The 19,180-nt window shown below is 42.7% G+C and overlaps 1 protein-coding gene across 4 annotated transcripts in view; it reads left to right on the top strand.

Annotated features, from left to right (window-relative positions):
• The first annotated feature begins 1,419 nt into the window (after positions 1-1,419).
• Positions 1,420-19,180, top strand: part of LOC126458275 (juvenile hormone acid O-methyltransferase-like) — a 77,263-nt gene continuing 59,502 nt past the window's right edge. The window contains exons 1-3 of one of the 4 annotated variants that reach the window (XM_050095204.1): positions 1,504-1,559; positions 11,885-11,964; positions 15,318-15,494. In XM_050095204.1, coding sequence (XP_049951161.1) covers positions 15,342-15,494 — 153 coding nt within the window. In that variant the 5' untranslated portion in view covers positions 1,504-1,559; positions 11,885-11,964; positions 15,318-15,341. Of the gene's footprint in view, positions 1,560-2,825; positions 2,848-11,884; positions 11,965-15,317; positions 15,495-19,180 lie in introns of those variants that run through there. The other 3 variants (XM_050095206.1, XM_050095205.1, XM_050095207.1) reach the window with 3 other exon arrangements.

A 19,180-nucleotide genomic window follows, 5' to 3' on the forward strand; every position in this document is an offset into this window, starting at 1 on the left:
TATTACAGTGTCATCTATCACAAAGCGAAAAAAGTGGCCAACTAAAACATTCATATTTCTTTACGTACTACACGAATATGTAATAAAAATGCGGGTTCCTATCTAAAAAAACACAATTGATATCCGTTTAGTCCGGAACCGCGCGACTGCTACGGTCGCAGGTTCTAATCCTGTCTCGGGCATGGATGTGTGTGATGTCCTTAGGTTAGTTAGGTTTAAGTAGTTCTAAGTTCTAGGGGACTGATGACCACAGATGTTAAGTCCCATAGTGCTCAGAGCCATTTGAACCATTTTTATATCCGTTTGACCTATGGCAGCGCCATCTGGTTTCCCCTGTAAAGCTAGATGAGTTTCGTTCTCTGCAGTTTTTTCGTTTGATGCTTATTTCGTGAGATATTTGGCCCGGTCACTATCAATGGACCACCCTGTAGATGTTGGATTACTATACGACTTAAACGGTCACACAATCCCCGTTGCAGGTTGGTTATCTAATTGCTTTCAAAGGCGAGAAAAATTTGATTTTCAGTATTTTATATAATTACTGACCCAATCTACAAATTTTGAAAAGCTGTCTTAATCTACTTATTAAGACTTACATTCTTACATTATAGGTTGAACACAGCAAAGTCACGTCTGTGTGTCTGTCTTGAGTCAGCGCATTGGGTGGCGCTCAAATTATCAGGACTATATTCACCATGTGTTTGGTTAACGACTTGCAACTTACGTTAAATTTAATTTCAAACCATTTCGTAGTTTTGGTTTTGACTTTTCCGTTAATCCGTGTGTGAATAATCGGAAACTAATAAAACAAACATAAATATGATGTTTCGTCATCAACCATAAAGCTGTTACATGTTTAACGCCAAATGTTTAACACAGTAACTTCTCTGTAAAGTAAACAGCCGTTTGAAAGTGTTTTACCCACCGGATTTCGATTCTTGAAATAATTCGGCGCGTGGGTTACTGGTAGTTACTAAGTGGCGTACTAGTTCGTTAACATGGAGGACAAATACACTGCTTACTGAATACGAAATTCTTGTATTCGAAATATGAAACACCGTATCGTTTCATGACTCCGGTTTCGTTGTATTATCCCAGACAAAATGTGTTGTTAAGCAAAAACAAAGAAGTTCCAAAGAGGAGCGTGCTCTGCTGTTACTGCTGCTGTTGCTGTTACTTCGTTTCTCAACTAACAGCGCAGCTGCTATGGACTCTCCGTCAGTATGAAAGGCAGAAAAGCTGTGTCTTTCGAAAGCAAATATGTTTTCCTGCTGGCGCAATCTGTGGCACAGTCGCGGGTCAGAGACTCAACAGATGTACACCCGTAACTCTAAGTTGTGTCACATATGACAGCGGCCCTGTTTTCAACTGTTCTGCGCCACCCTCCCACCCCTCCCCCCTCCCGTTATCTGCGTCAGCCAATGAGACTCACTTTCCTTCCGAGCGCCTAGTCGCGAGCTGCTGTTACAAAACTGACACGGCGTTCTGCTGCAGCTGAGCATTCCGTCTGCTGTTGCCGCGACGACAGGACACGAGGTGTGTTGTCAGCTTGTTTCGAGGTAAGCCGGTGGACAGGGGTAGCTGCGAAACTATAAGAAAGCAGTTATAATGGATACGGACATCAGGCGTAATGCCGTAGGTTAGAGTTCTCTGCTGTCACATTCATCCCAGAGTCTTGGGTGTGCGTGGCTGTTCGAAACAATGCCGCTGCAATATAACTATGTGACAAACGCTGTTTACGTATAAGTAGCGGGCAAGGAAACTTGTTAATGTATTTGAATAAAAATATAAATGTTCGTTTGTTCAAAATCATAAATCTCCAGAGGTTTTTCGCAGATTGGTCTGAACTTTTGACACAAGGTTGCACTCCAATAAACCTTTTCCCAAATATGTGTAATATATAAATGACGTGTAATATATAAAGGGGAAACGTTATTACTAAAATATCGAAAAATTCTTAACCGATTTCTCCATAAAACGCTAATGAACATTTTTATGGACGTAGGCTATATATTGTAATGTACCGAATACATAAGTTGATATGTAATATATATAAAGGTGAAATATTGTCACCAAATATCTCAAACTACCCGACTGATTTCTTTCAGACTATTACAGTAACGTGTAAAAAAATCTGAAATAAACCGGTCGAGTACTTCGATATCAACACAGAAATGCTGCTGCGAAAGAGGAAAATTGTATTAATGGCTTATCAGCTTAAGTTTAGAGTACTGGCCGGCCGGGGTGGCCGAGCGGTTCTAGGCGCTACAGTCTGGAACCGCGCGACCGCTACGGTCGCAGGTTCGAAACCTGTCTCGGGCACAGATGTGTGTGATGTCCTTAGCTTAGTTATGTTTAAATAGTTCTAAGTTCTAGGGGACTGATGACCTTAGCAGTTAAGTCCCATAGTGCTCAGAGCCATTTTAGAGTACTGCTAGAGAGTCTGAGTTTGCAGTAACGATAAACAAGACTCAGGGTCAGAGGCAAGGGGAAAGAGATGGACGGAGGGTTAGGAGCAAACGGACTTAAAAAGTAGATAGGACGGCTTGGACAGAGAAAAGGTGGAGAAGATGGACAATGAAAGAGAAGATCGTCGTAGAAAGCGGGAAAGAGGAGGAAGAGGAGATGATGACAACGATGACGACGAGGATGATGGTGATAGGGAGAATGGTGATGATTATGCACGATGAGAGGGGGGAGGAGGTTTGAGAGAGAGTAGGAGAGAGAGAGAGAGAGAGAGTGGGGTGGGGGGGATGTTGAGGAGATAGACAGAGACCGGGTGCTCTCTTTTCTTCTTTCTTTTCCATTCAGACAGGCTAAGCCGCAGCAACACGTAGCTGGGAACAGGTAGTAATGAAAATAAATTTAGTAAATGAGTCTGTGATCATTGCGCATATTTTCTGAATGTGGCTGTCTACATTGATTAATATTTATCTTCATTTATAACGTTGTTTTGGCTACTGCCTTCAACGGATCAAAACGTAGAGCACGTAAAACAAGGTTGAGTGTCAGTATCACTAACATCCATCAGTAAGTTGGCACACCGATTGGGTGTTGGTTTTGGTGATACTGACAGTGAACTCTGTTTCACACGTTCTCAGTTTTGATCTGATGATGGCAGTAGCCAAAATGACTTCGTAAGTGAAGACAAATATTAAGTGATGCAGACAGCCGGCCGGTGTGGCCGAGCGGTTCTAGGCGCTTCAGTCTGGAACCGCGCGATCGCTACGGTCACAGGTTCGAATCCTGCCTCGGGCATGGATGTGTGTGATGTCCTTAGGTTGGTTAAGTTTAAGTAGTTCTAAGTTCTAGGGGACTGATGACCTCAGATGTTGAGTCCCATAGTGCTCAGAGCCATTTGAACCATTTTTTTGATGCAGACATTTTTATTCACAAAATAACAAAGTAGCTGACACTACTGTGAATCAGAGTCAAGAAGTAAATGAATTTTGTCGCACAATTGAGGAGTCTAGGAAGTCACGGTATGATCTGCTCAGATCGTGTCATAACGGTTATGGCCTATACAAACACTGCCATTAATATTCCTTGCATAAAGTTCTGAAACTAATACCGAGTATTATAAATACATTGTACCTTAATGGCCATGAATCCAAACTGAGATATGTGGGTCAGTCAAAGTAATGCCTACTATTATTCAAGAAAAGTAAATGCCATAAATGAGATATGTACAACGTTCACGTTTAGTTTGTCACTTTAAAAACAATAACCCCCTTTTTCTCTTGTTTTCTCTCTTTGAAACAAGTGCTCTGAAAATCGTGGTCTTGCTTCTTCAGCTAGGTTGAAAAATTTGTCTCCAGACATAATTTCCACCAAAAGTGCTCCCTTTCAAAACTAAAGCGCTGCAACAGATTGGATACAGTTGTGTGCCTTGCCTTTTGTTCTGATCGGTCAAGGTTTTCGTTACCTAGCGTGCACAAATCTTTACCTAGCCCAGTCTCTCCAATAACGGTCACCACACTGCCTTTACCGATGGAATATGGCGGGCACAAATCATCTGTTATCCTAAGGCAACGACTATTTAGGTTTTTTTTCGTAATTTTGCGTAAAAATATTTTTTCGGACAACTGTTGGGGAAACTGAAACCTTGCGGAAATTTTTGGGGATGAAAATTTCGATACCGGCGAAATTGGGGAAGTATTTTATCTGCCTAACCTTACTATTAATGCCATCTGATATTTTAGTTTAAACAAATCATACTCAATTTTCTAGATATTCACTAACTGTCGCTCTCTCTTCAGATCAATTGATATACCTTTCCATCTGTGTTGGACTTTGGGCTCACAGCGGTGATACCTCTCCATGAGGTCACTATGACGTGTATATGCCGAGTTTCAACCGTTTGGGACGTCTGTCGACTTGCGTGGTCTTATCGAATCCTGAGGAGACGACGTATTGTATGTAGTTGTTTTTGTTGAAGCTTGGAATTTATGGGTTTGGTATTATAAGGTATGTCCTATGAATATGTGTTATCTATTGAGGAGCTCTTGAAAAGACGTGGGTATTGGTGTGATTTATTATAATTAAATATGAGGTAATAACGTGCGGTTAAGAGCCATCTGGCACGGATCGATCTTGTGAGTTCACACTAGCGTAGTGGATAGATGTCAAGTTGTGAAGTGAGATATAGGTGGCTAATGCTAAATAAAGAGAACAATGAAAAAAAGCACGAGGTAAATAAATGTGACGCCCTAGTGAAGATTTTTTCTGCTCTGGATACTGATTTTATTTACAAATCGAAAATTTTAGTTTATGTACGGTAATTTTTTGATATGTACGGTAATTTTACTGCTCTGAACTCACAATTCCACGTCTTCAAGCAGCCAACACTGGTAACAAATAGTTGTTTAAAGGAATAGATAAGTTTGAGGTATTTGGGGAACAGATGCCGAAATATTTTGGGGCATTTTTTTCTGTTGCGCGGGAATTTCGAAAACCCTAACTGAATAATCTGTCCTGAGCTTAATTTGGCCGACACGCTGGATGTCGGGTGAAGTCCCTGCAGTCGCTAGCCGCTCTGCGTTGCGTCATCCGACTGTGTTTACCCTTCAAGGTTCTCTCTGGTGATGGAAGCCATCGTCTAACGTTGCTGAAGTCGGCCGTGGCAAATCCATACAGCGTCTTGAACATTTCATGAATGCGATTTGGTGTTTCATCTTCTGCTGTAAGGAGATTCAATTAGAGAGTGCTGTCTTATACGTACGTTAATGTGGGCCATTTTCTGTACTTAGACTGTCCTGTCATCTGGCGTAGGAAATGTCACTAGATTAACTGCAGAAGCACGCTAAACTGAGTACTACCATTTAACGAAGGAGAAAAAAGATGAGGTATTACTACGTGACTGGCCCTCGTACATGATCTCCTACCAAACGATTCCGTTGGTTACGTTAATAGTACAGAGCTAGGAATCAGTCGCAAGTAAAACAGATGATTAACTACAAAAAGGAAAATAAATTCATGTAACACAATGTAGGCATATGACTGCAAGATCTGATAGCTTGGATTTATTTTTCAAAGAATGAAAACTGAGATAAAAATTACTGCAGTTTGAAGACAATGCTTATGCTCAAACGGCTCGTGTCGTTGCTGAAATTGTGTCCGGTGTTTGTTGACTCCTCTGTGTAGTACTTTCGCTAGGGGATGGTGGTTGCCGCTGAAATAACCGAGTTTAGGTTATATCGATTTTTCCACGCCAGTTTAACCCAATTGTTAAAGCCACTCAAAATAATCGGCATCTGAAATAACCAATTTTCAGTTTTAATTTTTAATATTTTTGTGGGATCTAAAATTTAAAAACCTCTCACACCGGCCTGATTTAGCTTCACTGATCAGGATAGTAAAAGAACATGCGTATATTAAGGGAATTTTCATTCACAAAGCAGGCTTATCACATTCACACAGTTCAGTACTGTTCTATCCTGATTAAATTGAGCTTAACTTAAATTCCATAAGGCAGTGAAGCAATTTCGAAGTCTCGGTGCGACGAAAATTGTCAGTCGATCTCCTGGAAACATTTGTAATAATTATTAACTTTCGGTGATCACATGGGGAAGACCGGAGATCTGCTGGTAAGACCGTGTTAGCCTATTTAATGAAAGTAATAAGCTGGATATCTTGAGCATACAAAACGGCAGGTTCGACCAGTGTAAATCAGACGTTCCCCACTGATCCCGTGCAACACAGCGTAGCAAGCAGACACTGCCAATCATAATCAGTTAACTAATACGCGAATACACTTTAGTTCATGTATTAAATTCCTTCTCATACAGAATCTCATCAAGATGGCGACTAGCTCAACAATACATACATATACATCTTCGTTCTCTCACGGCTAATCGGCAAGATCTCCTTCATTCTTTTTATAAGAGAAAACATAGATAGCAGAGAAGCTATTCCATGGAGTAAATGCACGCTCCAAGGAATAATAGGGCTTGAAACTACTTTGCATTGATAATCATCGTATATTAAAGTTTAGGAATCGGTAAGATAAGAAGAGATATTTCGAGATATGTACTGAGTTATATAATTTATAAAAAAAATTCTGAAAATATCGCGGAGAGACCGCTGCAAGAGACATTACAATTTCCTATACCTATGATATACGTAGAAACCGAACAAAGACAACTGGTAAGTGGTTGAAGCTATAAAACGTCACCAACATTGATTTTAATTGTTTGAAACTTTGCTCGCAAATCATGTTGTCACAAGGGATCATATCAGTATCTGGGCCTCACGAATAGTCAGTGCTTAAGTGTGAAATCCGAGGTTGAAGAACTCTATTTTTCGTGTTAATTTGTCCGTTTTCAAGGGCTACAGGCAGATAAAGGCACATTATGTCAACACCGGTAGCAGATCAGCTACTTTCTATTTTTATTGCGTGTTCCTCTTCTTCTTCTTGTTTCGAATGGGCCTGCTTCGGACTACGCTTGTTCAACTGTTTGGTTTTGATCTTTGCCCAGTACTGTCGCATCCTCTGTAGGTGTAACTCCTTCCTTTCTTCTGTCCAGGGGGTCGCTTTTCTTCGAGGCTTTTCCTGAAATCCTCGGACGTCCTTCAGGGTGTGTGTCTCACAGACTGTCTGTTCTGGAGATCAGTTATTCCTAGTTCTTTAATGGCCTTCTCAGTTTCTGTCAGCCAAGCGGTGCGAACCTTCTTGTTTTTCCAGAAGGTGAGCAGACGGTTGGTCAATCTGTTTGGAGGCAATCTTGCAACATGGTCGTAGAAAGCTACCCTTCTTTTTCCTGCACAGTCAGAGAGCCTCTCGATATGTTCGTAGAGCTCCGAGTTATGCCGCCTTCTGAATTCCCCAGCTTCTTCTAACGGGCCTAGGATCTTCCTTAGCATTCTCCTCTCTCTCTGACTTCCAATTTCTCCATCAGACCTCTCCGGTTTATAGAAAGACATCCCATGGTATAGAGGACTTCTGGTCGTATGAGTGATGTATAGTGCTTAAGTTTCAGGTTGCGTGACAGACATTTCTTGTTGTAGGTGTTCATAGTGAGAGGATAGGCTAGTTCTAACTTGTTGACTCTCATGAATAAGACGTTTTTTCTGATAAGTTGGGTTCAATCTATTCGCTGTGATACTTAAATGTCTTAGTCCTTTTGATATTTACCTGGTCTAGTAACATCACTTTGTTAGCTTCTTTGATGTTGGTGAAGAACTGTTTCTTCAGCGACACTTGAAGATCCACTTTGGCTCCCTGTTTTCTGAGGAAGTTTACCTACATTGTTGCCATTTCAAGAGAATCAGTAATCAGTGCCTTGTCGTCTGCAAAAGCCAGGCAATCTATAATCAGTCCTTCGTTCTTACGGCCCAGGTAGGCACCGCTCTGGACACCCAAATTGAACAGTTCTTTGCACCATTCTCTCACAACGTTTTCGAGGACACAGTTGAAGAGAAGAGGGGAGAGTCCATCCCCTTGTCTCACTCCAGTTTTTATCTCGAAGCTTTCTGAGATCTCACCTCTAAATCTGACCATTGAACGGGTGTTTGTCAAGGTGTCTACAATGAGCCTGCGGGTTTTGTTGTCTAGTCCTAATTCCTGAAGTATTTTGTTAAGCGTTTCTCTATCAACAGAGTCGTAGGCCTTCTTGATATCAACAGATGTGACAACCACTTTGCGGTTTCTCAACTTGGAGTATGCAAGTACAGTTTTAAGGTTGTGGATCTGTTCAGCACAGGATCTGGTTTTCCTGAAGCCTCCCTGATATTCTCCTAGTTGACTTTCCAGTTGATCTTCTGCCCTTGTTAATAGTGCCTTCTAGAGAATCATGTATGTTGCCGGGACAAGAGAAATTCCACGGTAGTTGTTCAGATCAGTAACATCTTCCTTTTTGTGAAGGGGATGGATCAGAGCCGTATTCCAATCAGGTGGTAATTTCTTTGTTTCCCAGATGTTCTGGATGATCTCGGTGAGCTTGCCCATGGCATTACTTGCAGCACATTTCCAGAGTTTAGCAATGATGGAGTCCTCTCCAGCTGCCTTATTATTCTTGAGAAGTTGAATGATTTGTCGAACTTCTTCCAATGAAGGAGGCAGTGAGTCTGGGTTTGGTGTGGTTTGTTTGTAGTTGAAGTCTTTACTGGGTGGAGCACAGTTGAGTAGGTTTTTAAAGTACTGAGCTAAGAGGTGGCAGTTGTCCTTGTCGTTAAAAACTAGTTTGCCCTGTGAGTCTCTAAAGTGGAGGCTTCGTGGATTGTATTTTTTGAGTGTCTGCTAGAAGGTTCTACAGAAATCTCTTCAGTTATTCTTAGCAAAGTTCTCTTCGATTTGGGTTAGTTGGTTTTGTGTGAAGGTCCGTTTGGTTCCTCGAAGTATCTTAGCTGTTAGCCTTCTTTGTTTCAAAAAATTTTTCCCAATTTATCTTCGTTTTCTTACAATTCGACTTCCCCCAGAATGTCTGTCTTTGGGCTATTGCATTGTCACAGTCTTCATTCCACCACGATTGCTTCCTTCTTCTTGTGAAGGAGGCGAGTTCATTGGCCGTCTTCACAAGAGTCTCCTACAGTTGGTCCCAGGTGTTGAAATCTGTACTGTTCAGTCTCTGGCTTAATTTTTGACCTTTCTTAAGTCGCTCTATGTCAAATATCACAATCTTGGGGGTTTTGTGTACTCTAGTGTTTCTAGGCTGGAGTCCTATTTTGATCTTTGAGAGGTAGTGGTCTGAGTCCAGATTGGACTTCTCAATCTTCTCAATACCTCCACTTTTTGTATTTCCTTTTGAGATTTTCTTGAAATAGCTACATGATCTATCTGGAATTCACCGAAGTTGGTGTTAAGTGAAATCTAGGTCTTCTGTTTCCTTGGCAGGTGTTTGAAGGCTGTAGACTTCATGACCAACCCAAAAGTCCTACAGAGATCCACCAATCGTTCCCCATTGCGGTTAGTTCTCATATGTGCTGGATAGTTGCCCTCTATATTTCTGTATTTTTTCTCTCTTCCCAGTTGGGCATTGACGTCATCAGGCAGTATGACGGTGTGTGTCTGGAATTTTTTTATTGCGTGTTATGAATGAATAATTAAGTTTTTAATTTATTGCTGTTGCTATAATTTCCGTCCTCTTATTTCACAGAAATGAGAGACAAATCTTCAATCTTTCGAAGGAAATGAAGCATTGTAATTCATTGTTACGTCACTTCGTAAAAACATTTCTAGAGCAGGGTTGGTGCCATATTGCAATAAGTCTACGTCCGGCGACCACAGCAAGGAACTAACGTACACGCCAGGTGGGGCCAAGTCTTGCGCACTACACGTAGACTCGTACCTTACGTCACGACACACGAAAATGGGGACGTTGTCTCATCAGTAGTGTAGCCATTCTTATTTCACGTGTCTGTTGACCGTTTCTGTCGGCATTTTTATTAAAATATCACTGATCCCCTTTCCTCTTCTCTGTAACAGCACAATACTTCAAAATAGCGCAAATTTTACTAATAAAAATTCTTTATAAGAAAGGTATGTTTAAAAACAAATAGCACTTTTGATATTCCAGCTTTATACTCGGGTATTAGCCGTCCTGTGTGGCCGAGCGGTTCTAGGCGCTTCAGTCTGGAACCGTGCTCCCGCTACGGTCGCAGGTTCGAATCCTACCTCGGACATGGATGTGTGTGATGTCCTTAGGTTAGTCAGGTTTAAGTAGTTCTAAGTTCTAGGGGACTGATGACCTCAGATGTTATGTCCCATAGTGCTCAGAGCCATTTGAACCGTTTCTACTCGGTTATTTGCAAAAATAAAAACACCTCTTGTAATAGAGACCAAACAAGTACCAAAAAATCCTGGTTGTTCGGAACTAAAATACCATTCATAACCAACCTCTATCATGAGGAGCGCGTTTTGCGGTATAGAAAGCCATAACTGTGCAGGCATCAGAGTTCCATCATATTCTTGGAAGTGGCACCGATTGAGGCCAGTTTAAATCAACACTAGTGAACCATGCTGCTAAATTTTAAGTACGGTAACTGGAACGTTAATGATGTCAGTTCCTTTAGTGTTGGTGTACTGTAGTCCAATTCCGCGTCATTTTCGTCATCGTTTTGATTTTTTGTGGTTATTATTTTTCTTCCCATCATTCTTTTCTCGTTTGGAATCTACTCGTCTGTAATATGCAACCAAGTGCCATTCAGGAGTGCTCATCGGTGGTAACGCGACATCCCGTGTAGTCAGAGTGACGATCGTTTCAGGTAACCATGTCAGCGAAAAATTGGTTTGCTTTCACCGCTGAATTTTTGCTGCGGAGGATGGCTATACAGACAGGCATATTATGAAACCTTTCTGTCTTATTGGCTCGTATGCGTTAGCCCTAAACACTGTGAACAAAGTAATCGTGATTTTAATTCTGCTGAAGATTGTTGATAGCCATTTTCTGGAAAACATTGCATGTGACGAGGTTGTGATTAGGTCAGGACACGAGTTCAAATTCAGGGACACAAAACGCGTTTGCGTTTCGGTTATAACCGAACGGTAGCTGTCGGCGGATGTGGCAACACTGTAGCGGCAAGTGACTACATCAACTATCAAGTAACTTTAATCGGACTATAGGGCTAGTAGCCATGAGGGTGTTCTTTCGTGATTAACACGTGGGTGCCGTTGATTGTCTGACTCCGTAGGGAAATGTATAGCATTGTTGCTAAACTGATCTTGGCTGTTTTCAAGAGCAATTGTTGTTCTTAGAAATTTTTTCCATTCCGACGTCTTATTTTAATTATTGCAAACAATCTTATAAGCTGGGCATCCACAGCTAAGATAATTATACGTACCGAAAGGAATATTGAAACAAATTTAAATTACTGAGGTGCTGAAATGCTGATAAAATTCATCGAGAGTCCAATTTGCCGCTGTTACGACGCCAAGTCAGCGCCAGCACTCCCATAGGGAACAACAGAGAAGAGACGGCTGTGAGAAGAGATCAGCCAATCGTACGCTAACCGACCTACATAAGCGCCGCACCCAAATGGTGGCTGGCCACTTCGATAGCAGCTTCAACGTTCGCCAATTCGTTAGCTATCTCTATGTAACACAGACTTGTGTTTGTCTACTCTGAGCCGCGCGGGATTAGCCGAGCGGTCTCAGCGCTGCAGTCATGGACTGTGCGGCTGCTCCCGGCGGAGGTTCGAGTCCTCCCTCGGGCATGGGTATGTGTGTGTTTGTCCTTAGGATAATTTAGTTTAATTAGTGTGTAAGCTTAGGGACTGATGACCTTAGCAGTTAAGTCCCATAAGATAACACACTCATTTCTTTTGTCTATTCTGAAGATGACTGATTCTTTCGCAAGTCGCCCTTTGTTTGCAATACATATCAAAGTTAAGTAATTTTAATTGTCTTTTTGTAATAAAACTAATTAATACGAGTTGTTTGTTTGTCTAGCGAACGGAGTATGCAAGATTCCTAGACAAAATAGTCCCGGTTTCACTGTAGTCGCTCGGAGACTGGTACAACAGATTCAGGTACATCCTCAGGTGTATTTCTGGTTAAATATTTTTATACATAACTTTTAAAAACTGTACTACTGACTTGTTCAGGGATCTTAATACTAAAAATTAAAATTTTAGCTAGCGAATTAATAAAAAAAGGTTTGAGTCGCTATCATAAAATTACTTAAAAGATCTAATGTCCCATGTTATCTAAATGGCTTAATGCGTTCTTTTTAATATAATTGTAGGGTGGAGCCCCTCCACGCCTACACTGGCATGATGGACAACGCAAAAGGTCTACTGCCACCGCTGCATATTGGTTACTTTTCACGAGTTGAGGTCTCGCAGAATGTGGGTTCCGCGATGTTTGCGTACGTCTGGTTATGTTTAACCATTAATAAGCACGCATCTGGAGACAGATTAGGTCGAAATTTGAACGAACGGTAGCGGTTTGAACGGCAGAGGGAAAAAAGTTGCAAAGGAAGGGTCATGGGAAAGAAACCTCTGCGATAGTTGGGTCGGACTGTAAGAACAGTAGCGGTTTCCTTGGTGCCTGCGACAGGTCATGCAAGGGTGGGCTTTGTTAGTAGTGGGTTGATGCAGGCGGATACCTTTGACGTTGGGCAGCTGGGTGCCGGTGTTGGCTTGTAGATCAGCGTCAGCATACCTGTAATAGTTAGGTTCATCATTGTTTCGTGTCCGATAGGTCATGTAATGGATTCACAATGTTGGGTAGTGCTGGCGGTTTGTTTCTGAGTTAGTGTGCGAGCTTGTCGGCTTCCCTGCTGTAGCCTGTTGGTCGGCTTTAATAGCAGCTGGCATATCCAGTCAATGTTGCTAACTTGCAGGAGGAGGAGGAGGATATTAGTGTTTAACGTCCCGTCGACAACGAGGTCATTAGAGACGGAGCGCAAGCTCGGGTGAGGGAAGGATGGGGAAGGAAATCGGCCGTGCCCTTTCAAAGGAACCATCCCGGCATTTGCCTGAAGCGATTTAGGAAAATCACGGAAAACCTAAATCAGGATGGCCGGAGACGGGATTGAACCGTCGTCCTCCCGAATGCGAGTCCAGTGTGCTAACCACTGCGCCACCTCCCTCGGTGATTTGCAGGAGCTTGCCGGTATCGCTTGTGTGTTTATGACTACGTCTCCCATTGTGACAAAATGAGTGTATTATCAGAAATGGTGTGTTCCTTAAATGAAAGTATGTCAGGAGAAATTTCTCCCCTCCTAAATAATACGATGGAAACAAGATCTAAGGACGGCATTTAGGAAAGTACTCCTCTAAATGTGTGCACGGAATGAACATTCATCCCACATAATAGTAAGGTCCTCAGAACTAGCTTCGTGGCTAAAGGACTACTTAGCCACTGTCACGAAAGTGCGGAGACCAGCCATCAGCAGACCAATAATGACAGTAAACCGGAGTGGTGCACCGATGGCAACGAGACTGCGAGGCACGCGCGAGAAAACTGGCTTACAGAGTAGATGAAGTTTACTAATGTTACTGCTGCTTGTCTTCGTGTTTCACAAACCCAATCGTGGCGAGCGGGGTCCCCGAATCTCTCCCCGATCGAGAACGTTCGGAGCATTACGGGCAGGGCCCTTCAACCAGCCAGTTGGACATAATTTGGCATGATACCCTCAGGAGGAGATCCAACAACTGTGTCAATGCCAAGCCAAATAAAGCATAAAGGCCGGAAGTGGACCAGCGCGATGTTGACTTACTCAACCTGTCAAGGTATTTCTCTTCGACAAATCATGCAGATTTTCTGAAATTGTAATCATTTGTCTTGAAGGTGCACGGCACATCTACAGATTTCTGTCCCATTCGGATAATTCCTTCGTAGTGCGTCGTTTTTTCTTTTCTTTTTATTGGAGAAAATATAGGGTCGTATGAGTGAAACGGAGCACGTACTTTGTACTCGGAATTTCGGAGAATATTCTCAGGTTCACATGAATAAAGTGAGTCGGTGAATATACTTCACCCGACAACGTTCTCAGCGTGAGTAAAGAGGTGGGGGAAGTTGCTCAAAACAAGAATTCCTCTGATTTAGTATGAATAAATGGTTCAAATGGCTCTGAGCACTATGGGACTTAACATCTATGGTCATCAGTCCCCTATAACTTAGAACTACTTAAACCTAACTAACCTAAGGACATCACACAACACCCAGTCATCACGAGGCAGAGAAAATCCTTGACCACGCAGTTTAGTATGAATACAACTAGAGGAGCTTCTCACAAGCGGAGAATATTATCCGTTTTTTAAAGTGAGCTGTGTAGCTTACTTTGAGCCGAGGAACTCCTGTTGAAGTTGAGTTTTACCGAGTTATTTTAGTAAGAATGGGAGAATTTTTGTTGCTTGGAAGGCAAAACGGATACGTAGCCCAAAGAAGTACTGAAAAGATTAACTTCAGTTTATAAGGGTTTAAAAAGCGTTATTTCCCTCCTGAAAATCACGGCAACATTGGAAACGAAGTGAAAATCAAAACATTTTGTTGCTATTTAGTAGACCCCAAGTTTTCAGACTGATGAACGAGAAGACTGAAGTATTCACCAGACAACTCTCACTGACATTTTTAAATGTTCATTACCAGGTTTCTCGTAGCATAAATCTAATATTTTATTACGTTAGAAATAACTAGACGGATCAAAAATTCAGTAATTGGTTTATTACAAACCTAGCGGTCTGTTCCTAGTAACGAAACGCACGGGTGACCGCTTACGTACTCGAAGCGCGAGCGGACCACGCGTCACATTTAAGCTCAAATTAATCGTGTCATCTACTCTTAAGATTAAGTTCGCATAATGTGTTCACCTGACTTAATAAAAGTTTCCCGTATGTCGAAAATTAGACAACATCGCAAGAGAATGCTTTTTCGTAAACTGTCCATAATCACCTTAATTTGTTGGCGGACATAAAGGTAAAATCGAAACATTGTGCAACCCTTTCAGAACAAATTGATGTTTGTACACTGAACAGTTTGCCTGTTTGAGCGAGCTGAACGAAATGTAACATTACGTGTGTGTTCTGTGCCGGACACGGCAGACGAGCACACTCTGAACCTCCTCGAAGAGGAGAGGAGGTGGTGAGAAGGAACTCCCTCGTCAGAGAATATTCTTTGAATTTGTTATTCGTACGACATTGAGAACTTTCTCAGACAATGTTATTTTGCTCTGGGAAACTTCACCGGAGAAGATTCTTTTTTTATTTTATTATTATTTTTTTTTATTCTTAAGACCATTCTGTCCACTTCACTGTGTACATACAATATATAGAAAGGAAAGATAGAACTCTTTCAGGAACAAAAAGAATGTACGGCCTTGCAGTTATCACTTTGTTTGGCCTTCGCGATGTACCTGACTAATGTTCTCTTTGTTCAGGGCTGAAGGTCAACTGAAGACGCCATGGAGGACCCTCAGCTGTTCAGCGAGTACGGGGGCGCCTACAGGCGTCTGGCGGCGCAGCTGCTGGATGAGGTGTGGCCCAGCCTCAGCTGGCCCGACGCGCCGCAGCCAGTGCTCGAGGTCGGCTGCGGGCCGGGAATCCTCACCAGAGAGGTACGCTATGCAGCCGGGACAAAATGTCGTGCCATATGACTCAAGCAGAGGCCTGCGCCCTGTTGCAATCTAATTAATGATCCGACATCTCGTACCAGACCTAGTAGATCTACCAAACTGTGGGGATGTGGGTTGCTACATACCACCTGTTGCCCGAATAGTCAAACATATTTTTATGGAATTAAGATCAGACCAGTAGAGTTGCTGTAATGAGCCCGAGTGTCAGCCAAATCAGGAGCATAAGCGTGGAACCCTGTGAACATTACTTGGAAGACAAGTGTGCTAGTATACTGATTTGTGTACTTACAAGGGAACCTCCCCATCGCACCCCCCTCAGATTTAGTTATAAGTTGGCACAGTGGATAGGCCTTGAAAAACTGAACACAGATCAATCGAGAAAACAGGTAGAAGTTGTGTGGAACTATGAAAAAAATAAGCAAAATATACAAACTGAGTAGTCCATGCGCAAGATAGGCAACATCAAGGAAAGTCTGAGCTCAAGAGCGCTGTGTTCCCGTGGTTAGCGTGAGCAGCTGCGGAGCGAGAGGTCTTTGGTTAAAGTCCTGTTTCGAGTGTAAAGTTTACTTTCTTTATTTTCGCAAAGTTATGATCTGTCCGTCCGTTCATTGACGTTTCTGTTCACTGTAATAAGTTTAGTGTCTGTGTTTTGCGATCGCACCGCAAAACCGTTCTCCAATGGGAACCGAAAACATTTGATCGCAAGGTCATAGGTCAACCGATTCCTCAACAGGAAAACACGTCTGATATATTCTATACGACACTGGTGACGGCATGTGCGTCACATGACAGGAATATGTTGTCGACCCACCTAACTTGTACACTTGGCGAATGGGTAAAAAAATTCTTCTACCTTGCCCGATTTAGGTTTTCTTGTGGATGTGATAATCACTCCCAAAAAAGAGATGAAAACGTAACAGTTTGTCACATAAACTGCAACAAATGAATGCAACAGTTTCACAGTCGCACAGTTTTCCCTGTACTCTGTCAAAACATATGTTTGTTTAGGCGTAGCGTCCCCATACTGCGGCGCAGTTGCCTCGCATCGGACGGACGGACGGACAGATAATCATCATCATCATCTTGGACAGTTTCCAGCCACTGGCTGGGTCTGTCGGGAACACAAGCCTCTCCATCGTGTTCTGTCTTTCCACCATTCCCCCTCTTCCACCTTCGTCCAGTTCTCTCCTCTTCTCATCACACATTCCTTCACTCCCTTCACCCATCTATCTCTTGGTCTTCCTCTGGGCCTCTTCCCTTCCAGTTGCAGATCAAACATCCTCTTTGGAATTCTTCCCTCATCCATTCTCTTCATGTGTCCATACCACTGCAGTCTTGATTTTTCTATCCTGTCCTGTACTGGTTCCTCCTTTAGTCTTTCCCTCACATACACATTTCGCAATCTGTCTCGTCTTGTTACACTCAACCTGCTCCTCTGGAACTTCATTTCACTAGCCTGTATTCCACTTTTGTCGCTTTTGTGCATTACCCATGTCTCACTTCCGTATGCCAATATGGGGACAAAGTAGGTTCGGTATATAATGCCCTTGGATTTCTGTGGCACCTCCTTGCTCCAAATAAGCCCCCTAATGCATTTGTAGAACTGCCCTGCTTTTCTGCACCTTTCATTTATTTCCATCGCGTTTCCCCCCTTACTTTCAATCATGCTTCCCAGGTACTTGAAGTTCTCTACCACTTGTAGTTTTCCCCTCCACAAGTTATATCCACATTTGGCCTATTCTTCTTCCTTGTTGTGACAATTATTTCACTTTTCTTTGCAGAGAAATGCATTCCATATTGTGCTGCCGTTGCCTCCCATACATCTAACTGCTCTTGCACCTCCTTCTCGCAATTTCCCCATAACATCAGGTCATCGGCAAAAAGCGCTGCTTTCATTTTATGATCTCCAATTGCATCTGATACTTGCTGTAGGATTTCATCCATAACAATAATAAACAATAAAGGCGAAAGTGCACTTCCCTGTCGCAGCCCATTTTCCAGCTTGAACCATGCAGTACGTTCCCTCCCCACTTTCACACAACTCTCACTTCCCTCATACATTTTTCTGACTTTTCGTGTTATCTCTTCATCTATCCCTTTTGCGTTCAGCACATCCCAGAGCTTGTCCCTATAGATACTGTCATACGCCTTCTCAATATCTAAAAAGGCCATGATTAAGTCCTTCCTGTACTCATAGTGCCTTTCCTGCAGTTGCCTTACCGCAAATATGAGGTCCGTTGTTGATCTTCCCGGTCTGAAACCATACTGCTCCTCTTGCAGTCTACTTTCAATACTGCTTCTTATTCTCTTCTCCAGGATCTTTTCATAGGTTTTTCCACAGTGGCATAGCAGGGTGATTCCTCTGTAGTTCTCACATCTCCTTTTATCCCCTTTCTTGAAGATCGGGACTATAATTTCTTTCTTCCAATCCTCAGGAATTCTGTTCTCCTTCCACACCACCCTCAGCACTCTGTATAGCCACTGGGCTCCTACTTCTCCTGCTGCTCGTATCATATCCACTGTTACTTCGTCCCAACCTGGTGCCTTGCCCCCTTTCATCCTCTTTATGGCTTCTTCCACTTCATTCCAAGTTAGATCATCAGTTTCCCCACTATTATAATCGTCTGCTGCCTTAGGCTCTCCATCGCTGTTAGTTACCCGCTTGGCGGCATTCAACAGATCTTCAAAGTACTCCTTCCAAATCTTTTTGAGCTCATGCATTTCCTCCACAACTCTTCCATTATTATCCATGATCCTCAGGCACTCGCTTCTGTCATTCCTCTTATTTCTTACCATGGTGTAAAGTACTTTTTTGTTCCCTTCACTGTCCTCTTCTAACATTCTTGTCCATTTTTCCATCCACTTCTTCTTCTCCGCCCTTACTATGGTCTGTGCCGCTTTCTTGCTATCCTTATATTTTACCCTAGCTTCCTCTGTTCGGGTCTGGAACCATTCTCTGAAGGCTTTGTTCTTTCGAAGTACTGCCTCTTTACATATGTTGTTCCACCATGGAGTTTCCTTACTTCTCCTCTTTGTGCTAGTTCTTCCGCACACAGTCTCAGCTGCCTCAACTAGAGCCCTCTTAAAATCTCCCCATTCTTCTTCCACTGTTCTCTGATCTTCCTTTGGCAGCTTCTTCCTGATCAGTGTCTGGTACTGGGTCCTCCGTTCATCCTCTTTCAGCATCCATGTCTTCAACCTTTTCTCCTGTATATCTGTTGCCCTCCTATCTTTTTTCTCTCTCAGGGTGGCTACCAACAGCCGATGGTCACTGTCTAAGGCCTCAGATGGAATGACCTTAACATCTGTGAGGCTGCTCATCATCTGCCTATCCACTAGTACATAGTCTACTACTGAAGTTTGGGACCAGTCTCCACTGTACCAAGTTATTTTGTGGCTACTTCTCTTCTTGTACCAGGAATTTGCGATCGCCAGCCCATTCCTCTTGCAGAATTCCAGCAACAATTTTCCTTCTCTATTTCGGTTCCCCCAGCCCTCTGGTCCCATTACCTCCTCGAATCCTTTCCTGTCTGTGCCAACATGTGCATTGAGGACAGATAATAATTGTCTGAAAATAAAAAACTAAACTTTTCACTCGAGGGAATACTTGAACCAAGGACTGCTTGTTCCGCAGCCGCTCACGCTAACCACGGGACCACAGCGCTCTT

The sequence above is a fragment of the Schistocerca serialis genome, chromosome 2 (genome assembly GCF_023864345.2).
Source record: "Schistocerca serialis cubense isolate TAMUIC-IGC-003099 chromosome 2, iqSchSeri2.2, whole genome shotgun sequence".
NCBI lineage: Eukaryota > Metazoa > Arthropoda > Insecta > Orthoptera > Acrididae > Schistocerca > Schistocerca serialis.